General features: G+C 43.0%; 1 protein-coding gene across 1 annotated transcript in view; it reads left to right on the forward strand.

Moving 5' to 3' along the window:
- The first annotated feature begins 4,754 nt into the window (after positions 1–4,754).
- LOC126455986 (uncharacterized) overlaps positions 4,755–13,591 on the forward strand; it is a 182,352-nt gene continuing 173,515 nt past the window's right edge. Inside the window, exons 1-2 of the mRNA XM_050091743.1 lie at positions 4,755–4,922; positions 5,003–5,210. Of these exons, the coding sequence (XP_049947700.1) occupies positions 4,755–4,922; positions 5,003–5,210 (376 nt within the window). The remainder of the gene's footprint in view (positions 4,923–5,002; positions 5,211–13,591) is intronic.

Below are 13,591 nucleotides of genomic sequence, written 5' to 3' on the forward strand. Positions count from 1 at the left end.
ACTGCGTTGTCTTCTATATCTTTCACATCACTTGCAGCGCCATCTGTTGTTGAAAATTGTAACTACTGTAATTTCGAAAGTTTGTCCGCCTGAAAATGTACTGTTGTCCCAAGCATATTGCAACAAACGGTGTATTTCTATCGCTGCTCGTTTAGTTTTTATTGCCGTTTCAAATATACCGGTCATTTTTGAAACACCCTGTATGTAGCATATGAATAACATGTGGAACTACAGAGCCCAGTCACTTTAACGTGGCCACTGTCTACGTTCGATGTAGACGCGGAATAACCACTCATAGACGGAAAGTGCCAGAAGTAGTTGTGGAGGATATATAAATTGTATCTGAGGGATGTGATAAACAGTACAATCGTTGTAATGGAGCATTACATGAGCGTTGGCTTTCGGACCAAGGGGGAAGAATTTCCGAAACGGCTAACGTCGTAAAGTGTTCGCTTGGCGCCATCAGTAAAGTATACATTCATGGCAAAACGGCGCTATCCAAAACCGACGGCATGGCAACTACGCTGTGCGGAATGACAGTGGTGAACGACGGCCGCAGATATGTGTACGGGCGAACAGACGAGCAACTTTTGCGTAACTAACCACCCAGATGAACCGAGGGGCTACCAACAGTGTCACCTAAACGACCGTTCAGCGGTCATTGCTGTGTATGGGCCTCCGCAACAGGCGCCTGGTTCTTGCGTCCATGCTGACTGCTATTCGTCGGTGACGAAGGGATGGAACTAGCGCGCCAATACCGCAAGTGGATGCCAACTGAGTAGGACAGGTGGCCGTTTCACATAACTCACGTTTTATGCTCGACTGGAGTGAAATTTCTGAAAGTAAATATTCTGCAAGGGTCCAGGCGGGAGGAGGAAATATTTGAGTGTGGATAACGTTTTTGTGGCATTTCCTGATCTCTGCATCTGGAAGGTGCAGTGGATCAACACAAGTATGCACCTATTCTTGGGGACGATGCTCAATCCTAAATCCAGTTTGTTTTTCCTCGACACGGTGGCTTCTACCAGCGTACGTGCTGGGTTAGATAAGTACCAGGATGAGTTTACCGTACTACCCTGGCCACCAGACTTCCCGGATTTAAGCCCAATTGAGAATCTGTGGGACCACTGCGATCGGATTGTTAGCGCCATGGATCCTGAAGCGAGAAACTTAGCCCAGCTGGCCTCGGGCCTGGAATCGGTATGGCCCCACATCACTGTCGGTACCTTCCAGAATCTCATTGACTCTCTTTCTGCACGTCAGGCAGTGATTCGCGCTGCAGAGTAGTTATTCAGGCTTTTGACAGGTTATCGCATTAATTGGACAGTGTAGTTGTTGGCTAAACATCAACGTCCACTTCATAACGTGAGGTGTGGCTTCTGTAATGTCTTCAGTTGATACACCGTATTTTCCTATAGGGGTCACGTTTATAATATTTTTCTAGAGTCTGCTCAGGTGCTCCACAGTCACAACTATGGCTGCTCACAAGCCCTCATCTATGAAGTACGATCTTACATCTTGTGGGGCCGCTTTGGGTACAGTTGAACTATTCTTTAGTCTCTTCTTTTTTTTTCGGGAAGTTGAACCGCTGAAATACTTCTTCGGGATCAGTTTTGATACGATTACTGTTAACTGATCCCCAGAGAGAGAGAGAGAGAGAGAGAGAGAGAGAGAGAGAGAGAGAGAGAAACTGTAAAAGAGATACATAAAGAAGAGACGGTAAGAGATATGTTTGCTAATTTTGTACTGTCTTTTAAAGCCTACAAATTGGAACGAAAATGTAAAATGCACACTTCACTGTCAGACTGTTCTGTAGATGTTTTTACCTTTTATTGTGCGGCATATCATACATACAGAAATGTTCCATGATAATGTCTTTTAACCCTTGGTTTCAGTATTTATTTTAGTTTATTTTATGATGGAGGAATCACTTGGACGGTGTTTTGGTATACTAGGCTATGACAGATGTTCACGCCACGTGACAGTACAAAATTTTTTGGCCTATGACATATGCACATGTCATGCGACTATACAACATGTTTATCCCAACCAAGACCATTGTATTCCAGATTAATTGACAAACTGCATTTTGCGGCGCCAGGGTTCTCATGATATTTTGCTGTTAATTGTGCAGCTTCTGATGGTAACGTTTGTAATGTCACACTTTTGTACTTTTTATTGCTGTTGCCTCTTTTTCTTGTTCCAACTATACCTGAAAATGATCTGCAGCGCAGATTGAAACCGGTAGTTTGTAATAAAAGAAGAGATAGAGATGGAGTTTGTTTCTTTATTTAACAAAGAGAAATTGCTCTTGAATAGTCAGTCACCCACAGAGTGAGTAAGCAAGCTAGAGCCTAATAGGAAATGAGGGAATGGGCACTGCTGGAAGGATAGCAGTGACGAGATGGGCTCAGCGACGATCAGAGAGAATGAGCTGCTGCTTTTCTGACGAGCCGCTGGTAGCTTTCTTGTTACATCACCCAAATTTGTCCTTTGCGCTGTTCCCCTACACCTAGCTGTGGTTAGCAGCTCAAGCGGAGGTGTCCCGAAGGAGCCACCGCCACTGTTACCTTACTCGAGGCGAAGGCAAGCACATATTAAAACTGGCAAGTCGCGGCCACACAGTGCAAAAGCAGCGGACAGTCTGTGCGCACGGCGACAGATTGTCACCAAATGACATTCCTTCGCTTAAAGGCCCTTGTACTCACATAATAACTGTTAACTTAAGTAAACATGCAACCAGTGCAACGCTTGATGTAAGCAGAAGTAGGGGACAACGTAGTGAAGTGACTAGTTGTTCAGTCAATTTAAAGACCTTTTTTCTTCTTTTCCGTGTTTATGTGCTCTAGCAGAGGTACGCCTTGTCAGGATTTGGCAATATTTAATTTTATGTTCAGATGACGATCTGGATGACAGAGTCATGATGGTAACCTACGGAAAGGAACTCGGATGCTCCATATCTCTGCGAATCGTGTAAACCTTGTTGCATTACACTATTCTCTGAGCAGCATCGGTCCAGAATTTGCGTCAAAGAGCGTTGGACACAGTCTAAAGACCAAAGTGAGGCTGACCGGTGCACCAGCCACGGACGTCGCTCCACCGTGACCACTAAATACAGATCTGGCCCACCTCCCTGCCATCCCAGATAGGGCACTGCGCGTTATGTTTTAGAAGAAGGTTTTTTTTGTCAATTTACAGTAATAGTGTTTAACTGACCGATTAAATTTTGAGCCATTTTGGTCAAATATTCGAGCAGAGAAAGAAAAAGACTCCATAGAAATTACAGAATTGACATTTGTCCCAATTTTCGTGGCTGAAGTGGGTATCAAACTTTCAACTACTTGAAAGTAATTACGCTGCTTAATTATGATTTGAGGAGAATTTTTACCGAATTTTCAAGCCAAAAGAAGAGTGCGACAGACCAGGTATTAAGTTGACCAGCGTGAGGGCTAGTTTTGCAAAAAAGACGTTTAATTGCTTGAAGGTAACCAGGGTGATTAAGAAGAACTTAATCAGTGATTTGAGAGAAAATTGAAGTATTTCATGTATAGTTGTTGGTAGCTATGTGAATGAGGTATCGAAGAATATCATATCACAACATAGAAACCTTTTAATCAATGTACCCTTAATAACAATAGAAAACCGATTGATAGTTGATACATTATGTTTCATGCTTTCTGAACAAAACTTGGAAAAAAATTAAAAAAGACAAAAGTTTTGTGAAATGATTTGTCTAAAAGTAAGAACTGAAATACTTTAGAGAAAAATTTGACGCATTTTTAACGATGCCCGAGATCCTGTACACCACATGGCGTATCGACTGAGAATTTCAATTTCAGTGTTGAAAACTTGAGAATATTTGTCTCATGGAATTTCACTCAGTGTCCCCGTTACCTCATTAACGCATGAGCGTCTCATAATTCTGAGCATCATTCAAAGGTCATCACGTATTTCTTACTTTTATATAAACATTTTCACAAACAAACTTTATTTCAGATGCTTCACACAAGGGGATTCAACATACATCACCTACTTCAATCATTAAGTTACATAAGCGCAAATTTTCTAATTGTCTTTCATACTAAGTAACTTGATAACATGGAAACGGCACAATGAATCGAATATTTTTCTTGAGAACTATTTCTCAGCACAACCTACCCTGCAACGCCCTTACAAGGTCCCAGACGTTTTCCTACCATCCTGTACATTTTCAAGGAGAAACCCGCCTGGATAGTCGTGCTTATTGAAACGCCGTTTCCGCGACGGGGAACGGCGCCGGCCTGGATCGAATCCGTCCGGCAGATTAACGACGAAGGTTGGTATACTGGCCAGCCTGGACTTGTGTTTTAGGCGGTTTTCCACGTCCGACTAGGTTAATACTGGGAAGGTACCCAAGTTCCGCCTCATTTATACGATACGCGAACAGTTCGAAAAACTTTCACTCACTTTCTCATGAATCACACTACACGCAGGCAATTGAGGTAGACATGTATCCTACTAGGGGGTAACAGGGTGAGGCACTAACCTGCCACAACCGCTAGTAACACGCCGACCCTGCGCCGATGACAAGGAATAGAAGATGAAGAAGATGTAGTTCCAAACAGAGGAAAGCAGGTGAATGATTTTGGACGTGTTTTGGCAAGAAATGTTTGAGCGCCTTATGTCAGCACAGTTTTTAAAAATTTTGCTTAATGTCTCTGGCCGTGAAAGACTGCTGTCACTTCCGGGTTAAAGAGTCGTAGAAAGGCCAGAGGATGAGAACAGGAAAAGAGAGTGAACGTGTCACGTGCTTCCCACGTGTCTGCGATGCCACTCTGCGTGGTGCGGGGGCCGATCCAACGCGTGCGCGCAGCCTCGAGTGCAGCTCCCTTCCCGTCTCCAGGCGCTGCACCAAGGAAACGGCCCGAGAGCCGGAGCCGGCTGTGTGGAACGAAAGGTCAGGATCAATAGCGCCGGCCAGCTGAGCTGGCTCTGGCGCTGGCCACGGACCTCGCCTCCACAGCACCCCGCGCCGCGCAATCGATGCGCCAGAGACCGCGAACTGGGTCAGCGACGCGAGCGCCGCCGGCAGCGCACGGCAGCCGCTGCAACCGCGGCCGCCGCGGAGGCTCTGCGGCAAGGCGCGCGGCAGTTGTCAGCGGGCCGCCGACAGCTGACGGCGCACAGCAGCTCCGCTCCCCGGCCGCTCAGCGCTCGCTCCGCACGCGCAGGTGAGTACGCGAAAGCCAACAACTCCTCACGTAGCTGACAACTCTTACTACCTCTCTCTTTGCTTCCTGCTCTTACTCTCCAATGTATGTCTTACCAGTTCTTGCACTACACATCTGCAGCAGTAACAAACAACATTGTTGTACCTCTGACAATGTGCCTATCATTTCATTTAGTAAATTACACAATGAAGTATGCATAGTAACCGGAGCCAAGTAACAGTTTTGTTTTGCGTTACCCATGACCATACTTCTGTCTTGTGAAACACTATTTTCTTATTTTCCTGTAATAGTGTAATATATGGCTTTTCACTGTTTGACACCATAGACATAGCATCAGGGACATAATTTGAGCATCAACGTTGATTCATATCACAGATTGAATGAACATTTTTCTCTGACATTGCTAGTGAAGAATGCAAGCTGCTGCCGTTTCGAAAAAATCGCTTCTCATTGTCTTCTTTTACCGCATTTATTTATTTGTTCCTTTATTTATTTGCTGCCCTCAACTTAGGGACAGACAAGTTACAAAATAATCCTACGTATTTCTGCCAGACAGAGCGATGGTTGATAGTGCATAATAAATTTGTGTTATAATAGATATACCACAGCTGGCATTGTTTAATGAGAAAGTGTTACATTTTTACCGAACACTGTAGCTTAAGCTTTACAGTGTCTTGTTACAACAAAAAGTTTTTTTTTTCTAATCAGGTAGTATAATTCGTACACATGTTTGTCCACACTTCATTAATACATCTGTAACTGCTCCTAAAAATGTAAATAGTTTCTCTAGGAGAGACACATTTTGCTCAGCCATTGTGGAAGATGTGGTGTGTAATACTATGATTTTATTTTTGTTAACTAACAATTTAGTGGATACGCATTGTCACTGTAATAAAACGTCTCCTTTGGGGTTCGGCGAATGGACTTATTATTGACAATAGGAAATGGATTTTTTCTTTTTTTTTCAGTTAATCTTCTTGATTCAAACTATGTCAAATCCTTAACTGAAGACAGATTTTCTCAGCTATGAAGTATTAATGACGATGGACAATGTTTTACAATGTTTTGATCGCTGGCATATTATTTGTAGCCAAAATTTTTGAAAGACTACGGTGACACATTTGTCATCCTTGATTTAGTTTGTTTTCTTTGTTATTCCGACAAATGCAATTGCTTCCGTGATTGTAGTCTTACTTTGACAGATTATTGTTATGGGAACGAAGTTTTTGATCTGTTTCTAATAACACTCTCACTTGCGCGGCTAGGGCAAAAGTATTAATTGCGCCAATGATCGCTGGACTATTGGACATGAATAGGTTAACAGAGTATTAGGATATTACACTGTTAATATTGGCAGATATTTTTCCTCGGTCGCTACTCCAACGTCCTTTATCTTGCAGATAGGGATAACTTTTCTCTTCTTTCTTAACAGAATATTACAAGGTTATCACTGTTGACTGGAAACTTATCAAATAAGTTTGATTCCAGTAGTGGCTATAAAGGAAACAACTTAAAGCATAGGAGAAATAAATGATAAATCATAGTTCTGTACTTGTAAATATTGTATTTGTTGAGGTAAGCTGAAACACTACATATCTCAAAAGTAAATATTTATTGCCAATAAAACTAATTTTTGTCTATAGAGCATTTAAGAATGCTAGGTGAAATATGTAGGTGAAGAAGATAATGGAAATCTGTGGAAAACTTAATAGTAAACCCTATGTGTTATCTTTTCAGTAGCCCTGTTCGAGGACTTTCACTGCAAAGCCATGGCGCAAGGAACGCCGTATCTGTTGGAGCTATATTGCGTTCTTAATAGAAACTTGTGAAATTGTGGTGGAATGCCAAAGAATTACAGAAAAAATATATGTAGAAGGTCCAAGCGTAACAACTTTAGCTGTGACTTCAGCTCGTACACTGGAGAAGTAAAAACACTATTGAAAACACTCTGCAAGAATTTTTAGTTATTATTCACCGATAAGTCCATTAGGACTACGCAAAGTACTCAGTAGTGCGCATGTGCCTTCTTTTGTGCACATATTTCTTTCATTCTCATTCTGTGGCCTTCCGTTCCCTATTTAGACCATCGTGTTCCAGTCTTCTCCTCTGGATTTTACTCTTGGCTAGCTTGTCATTTGTGAATTTCGAAGCTAAAGACGCTTAAGTTTTCGACATCTTCTGGTGTGGTTACTGAAGGACTTTGTTATTGAGCTGTCCACTCATTTCACTATCTCAATTTTTCCAAGACTACTATGGCTACTGCGAAACGAAAATTCAGCTACAACAGACGACAGAAAGTTATTGTTATTTACAACACCAAAGGCATTAAGATGTTGCTTCTTTTAAGTTGTTATTCAACTATTTCTGAGTAGAACGTTGACGGATTATGATAAATATATGCTTCCATACTTGTACATTATGTGTAACACTTGCAATGATATTTGAATGTACGGTGATTGATACAGATCTGTCTGTATCTTCTCTCCAGTTTGTGATTTGGGAATGATGTATTATACTACTCATTAGATACTCGTGATGTTGTAACGGATCTGATGACTTTAACATTTGAAGAGATTATCACTTCGAAAACTAGACGCAGTTACATTGTTATTTGAAGTAAATAAATTAGATTTTTTTCTCTGTGAAATTTTTTTCCCGTATCTATACGAAATATTGTAGTGGATTGACAGGCTTAATTAGCTCCGTGAAGGCACCATGACACAAAGAGGCAGCATTCCACTGCGTACCTCTCTGCACGCGCTTCCGTCTCCTGAAAGCATACCTTCCGTTCTTCTGCGATATTAAATTTTTTTCGGAGAACACAGCAATTTAGTGCCCATCTTCGCAGGCGTCTTTTCTCTCTGAGGATATTTCGCGTGGGCCTTCTGCAAGACCGAAGCAGTCTTTTGAACGGGGTTAAAGGAAACGAGGTTGGAAATTCAAGTGCGTACCAGATACGTTCGAATTAGTGTAGGTCACTTGTAAAGCAGAACCAGTTTGAGTCGACACGCGCCCGGATTCGTTCCTCCCGCTGCGCAGAACATTTCCGCATGCAGTTTCCCCGCGAGTTTGCGCAGGAGCACCGACCGCCTGTTTTTGCCTCTCGATGCAGCGAAAGGATTCTTCGGTAGGAAACGGTTTGCAGCTGGTCGGCTGCAGTGATGCTTGTCACGCGTAACGATACAGTTAAAGTGCGCAGAAGAGTCGTGTTTTAATACGATGCAGCAAAGAGTTCCTTCGTAAACGTCGACTCACGCCAGACCTCACGGAACGTAACTACAGAACGATTAACAAATGATAAATATCTGGAGGTGAGAAATGATTTAGCTGCAGCGGAGTGTGCGCTGATATGAAACTTCCTGGCAGATTAAAACTGTGTGCCGGACCGAGACTCGAACTCGGAACCTTTGCCTTTCGCGGGCAAGTGCTCGCAGGAGAGCTTCTGTGAAGTTTGGAAAGTAGGAGACAAGGTACTGGCGGAAATAAAGCTGAGAGGACGGGGTGTGAGTCGTACTTGGGTAGCTCAGATGGTAGAGCACTTGCCCGCGAAAGGTAAAGGTCCCGAGTTCGAGTCTCGGTCCGGCACACAGTTTTTATCTGCCAAGAAGTTTAAATGATTTAGCTGTTGCAACACGTCGATAAATAAATAGCTTTCACCCTGCATAAATAAAAACATAAGCTCACGGAACGATATTCAACAAAAACAAAATTTTGACAGTGAAAAAGTAAGTTATACGGAAGAAGAAAAAATAGTTTTATGCGCCATTTGATTCTTACAAATCACTGTGCATAAGGTAAAGAAACGCACTGCGTATTCCTTTGTAAGTATTACTTCAAAAGTTTGTAGGTACTATGCCGGTCGCTGTGGCGGAACAGTTCTACGCTCTTCAGTCCGGAACCGCGCTGCTGCTACAGTCACAGGTTCGAATCCTGCCTCGGGCATGGATGTGTGATGTCCCTAGGTTAGGTTTATGTAGTTCTAAGTCTAGGGGACTGATGACCTCAGATGTTAAGTTCCATAGTGCTTAGAGCCATTTGAAACATTTTTTGTAGGTACTTTACCTGATCAAAAGTATCCGGACAATTATTAGTGGACAGGAATAGGGGCTCTATCCACTCTTCACCTTATTACGGCTTGAACTCTGCTAGGGACACTTTCAATGAGATGTTTGAATATCAGTGGAAGTATGTAAATCTATTATTACTCAAAAGCCGAAAGCAGAGAAGATATTGATGTTGGACGATGGAGTCCACAGCGAAGACGGCGTTCTAACTTATCCTAAAGGTGTCCCATTGCGTTCAGGTCGGGGCTCTGTGGAGGCTAATCAATTTCAGTAACGTTATTGTCCACACGGATGTTGATTTATGTCAGGGTGCAATGCCAAGCTGAAACGATCATGTCTCCGATCTGTACATCTACTGCACACAGCAGGCAATGTTGTAAAATGTGTTCAGATACATCAGTATTTAGCGTTTCTTAAGCGCAGTAAGGGGCCCGCACCCCAACCACGAAACACCGACCATACCATAACACGGCCTCCTACATACTTCACTGTTCGCACTACACGTGATGAAAGGTAATATTCTCTAGGTATTCGCCAAACCCAAACCCTTCCATCAGTTTGCCACAGGATATGGAATGATCAAATTACTCGTCTTCATTTACCCACTGTCCAGCGATGGCGCACTTTACACCACCTCGAGCGTCACTTGGCATTGGTTACAGATATGTGTGGCTTATGAGGAGCTGATGTATGGCTGTACGCCATTCTTTTTAACTCACTATGCACAGTCATTGTGTTAGCTGGACTCCAGGTAGCACTTGGAATCTCACGAGTGATTTTTTTCCTCTGATTTCGTGCGATTTTTTTTACAGCCATCCCCTTCAATGCTCGATGCTTCCTGTTCGTCAGTACACGAGGTCTATCTGGTCTTGATTTAGCTATGGTTGTTCTTCCGCGTTTCAGCTTCACCAAAACGTCAGCAACAGTTGACTTAAACAGCGTTAGAAGGGTTGACATGTCCCTGATATTACTCAGGTGACATCCAATGACTAGCCCTCGTCCGAAGCTGCTGGGCTCTCCTGATCGACCTATTCTGTTGTTAGTGCTCCGCTACTCACAATAAAATGCTCACCGCCTATTATAATGACCGGTCTGCCACGAGTATCAGGTAGTGATCAATTCTGTACTACAATGGGGTGACAAGAGTCATAGGATAGCAATAAGCACATATACTAATGGCCAGTGAACTGGTGGAGCTGTCATTTGTTCTCCGGTGATCCATGTGATTATGTTTCCGACGTGATAATGGCCGCACGAGGGCAACTAACATACTTTGGACACGGAATAGTGGTTGGGGCTTTCAGTTTCGGACTTCGTTAGGGAATTCAGTACTCAGAAATCCACAGTGTCAACAGTGTGCAGAGAATTCCAAATTTCAGGCATCACCTCTGACCACGGACAACGCAGTGGTCGACGGCTTTCACTTAATGTCCAACAGCAGCGGTGTTTGCGTAGAGTTGTTAGTGCTAACAGAAAAGCAACACTGCGTGAAATAACTGTAGAAATCAGTGTGGGACGTACGACGAATGCATCTATTGAGACAGCGTGGCGAAATTTGGCGTTAATGGGGTATGGCAACAGATGACCGACGCGAGTGCCTTGGCTAACAGCACGACATCGCTTACACCGTCTCTCCTGAGCTCGTGACGATACCCTCTGGAAAAACTTGCTCGGAAAACTTTGGCCTGGTCAGATGAGTCCCGGTTTCAGTTGGTAAGACCTGATTGCTGGGTTCGAATGTGGCGCAGACGGCACGAAACCACGGACCCACATTGTCAATACGGCGCTGTGCAAGCTTGTGGTGGCTCCATAATGGAATGGCTTGAGCTCTTTGGTCCAACTGTACCTGTCATTGACTGTAAATAGTTATTTCGGCTACTTGGAGACCAAACAAAAATGAATTTTTTTATGAATGAGAATGTACTATGCCACTGGGCCAAAACCGTCCGCGATTGGTTGGAAGAACATTCTGGACAATTCAAGCGAATGATTTGACCATCCAGATTGCCCGACATGAATCCCATCGAACATTTACGGCACATAACCGAGGAGTCAATTCGCGAAAAAAAAGTCTGCACCAGCAACACTTTCGCAGTTATGGGCGGATATAGAGGCAGCATCCAACGGTCTTGCTGCAATGGTAACACCAATTCCAGTCAGATCACCGATGTTAAGCGCTATCGCGCTTGGCTAACGCGTGGATGGGTGACCGTCTGTTATGGCGAGCGCTGTTGGCAAGCGGGGTGCACTCAGCCCTTATGAAGCCAATTGAGAATCTACTTGGTGGGGAGAGCGGCTTCAGTCACGAAAACTGGCTACTGCCGGGAGAATGGTGTGCCGACCACATGTCCCTCCATATCCACACCTAATGACGCCTGTGGACTGAGATTGATACGGCGGTCGGTCGGTACTGTTTGGCCTTCAAGGCCTGTTCGGACGGAGTTTAGTTTCACAGTTTCTTCAGGGTACTTCCAACGACATGAGTCCATGGCATGTCGAGTTGCTGTAGTACCTCGGGAAAAAGGAGGTACGACACGATTATTAAGAGATTTTCCAGGACTTTTGTCACCTCAGTGTACATAGGGGTGTCTGTATACTACTGATCAAATAGTGTATGTACATATTTTCTTGGGTAAATTAATGTCTTCGTTTTGAAATGTTTTGATGTCATTATTGCTATTATTACCCTTTTCAGCAGTATTTTCCATACAATCTTTGTCATGAACATTCGTTCCAAAATTTTCTTTCGCCATTAATGAACTCTATCAGTCCTAGTTCCTTAATCGTTATTCTGACTTTTTGTATCTCCGTTGGTATCTCATAACCTTCGGTTCGGTACTGGCTTGCGTCTCCATTTGGCGATACCGTTCTGCTCTCTTCTGTTCCGTTGGCGCCCTGTGTGAATCAATCTTAATGCTAATACTCGTAGTGCCGATCCTCTTTGGCGGTATCTTTCACATTGCAGCGAGTCGTTGCACAAACCGCGCGTCGAAACAGAGCTTGTACGATAAACTACCAGAAGAAACAAAACACCAGTTTCCCTTCTTAGGAAAAGATCAGACCAGGCCGACCGCAGTGGCCGAGCGGTTCTAGGCGCTACAGTCTGGAACCGCGCGACCGCTACGGTCGCAGGTTCGATTTCTGCCTCGGGCATGGATGTGTGTGATGTCCTTAGGTTAGTTAGGTTTAAGTAGTTCTAAGTTCTAGGGGACTGATGACCTCAGATGTTAAGTCCCATAGTGCTCAGAGTCATTTGAACCATTTTTTTAGATCAGACCAGCCTGCATTCTTTTCCGTTCCCACCTCCTCTATTCGCTGTCCGTTTAGCGCAAGTTTTTGAACATTTGTCAGCAGTATCTTTACTTACTATTATGCTCAGAAATTTCGAAAATTATTATTTTCGTTTGTATGGCCATATTCCGCGTAAGTGGTTATACAACAGTTAGTAGTTTCCTTTTTCTTCCTTATACGCGTTGCAATTTAACAGTATTACACCAGACACGTTTTGATTTTATCGACTACGCATTTTCATTGGTTGTTTTGTAGACATACGTTTTAGTTCTTATACAGATGAAACAGCTGCTAAGTCACATTTACGTTCCACCAAGGGCTAATGGTGAACATTTTTCTCTACGAGTTTCGATCGAAACGGTCATCAGCCAATACGAGATTGATTACTGTTACTATGGCGTCACTAAATATTATATAGCTTGCTTCAATAATTTTATATTAATTTTATCATGATCCTTTCCACTGAATTTGGTAGCGAGTAGGCTAAATGTTTCACCAACAAGAGAAACAGATTCTCTTTCAATTTCTACCACCTGCGGGGCATCGCCTTGAAAAAATAAAACACTTTTGTTTATGAATGAGTTGTACGAGAAAGGAAACACGTAGAAAAATAGTCATTGCGCCCAAGTAAGTAGTTTGCAACATTCCAAAATCTAAAAATTAAATACTCTGATAGTGATTTTATCCATTGTAAATGGTTTTCTGAAAGCCTGCGACTGTGAAAACGATTGGTTTGGTTATAAATAACATTAATGCTACCAGTCACGAGTTTCCATTGTTCATATTTTACACGACGCGTTTCGGGAAATGATTCCCATTTTTATACATGATTTTTCTTTGTACTATGCCATTTTTACGTAATACTTTCGATGTGTGAAGTTCTGCTTTGTTTTGTTGACTGCAATATATAAAAAAACGCGCAAGTTTTAGTTAGTTATCGATTTTTACAGGTAGTCAGGGGCGAAATTTCGATGAACTTATACAGGGTTATTACAAATGATTGAAGCGATTTCACAGCTCTGCAAT

The sequence above is a fragment of the Schistocerca serialis genome, chromosome 2 (genome assembly GCF_023864345.2).
Source record: "Schistocerca serialis cubense isolate TAMUIC-IGC-003099 chromosome 2, iqSchSeri2.2, whole genome shotgun sequence".
NCBI classification, from domain to species: domain Eukaryota; kingdom Metazoa; phylum Arthropoda; class Insecta; order Orthoptera; family Acrididae; genus Schistocerca; species Schistocerca serialis.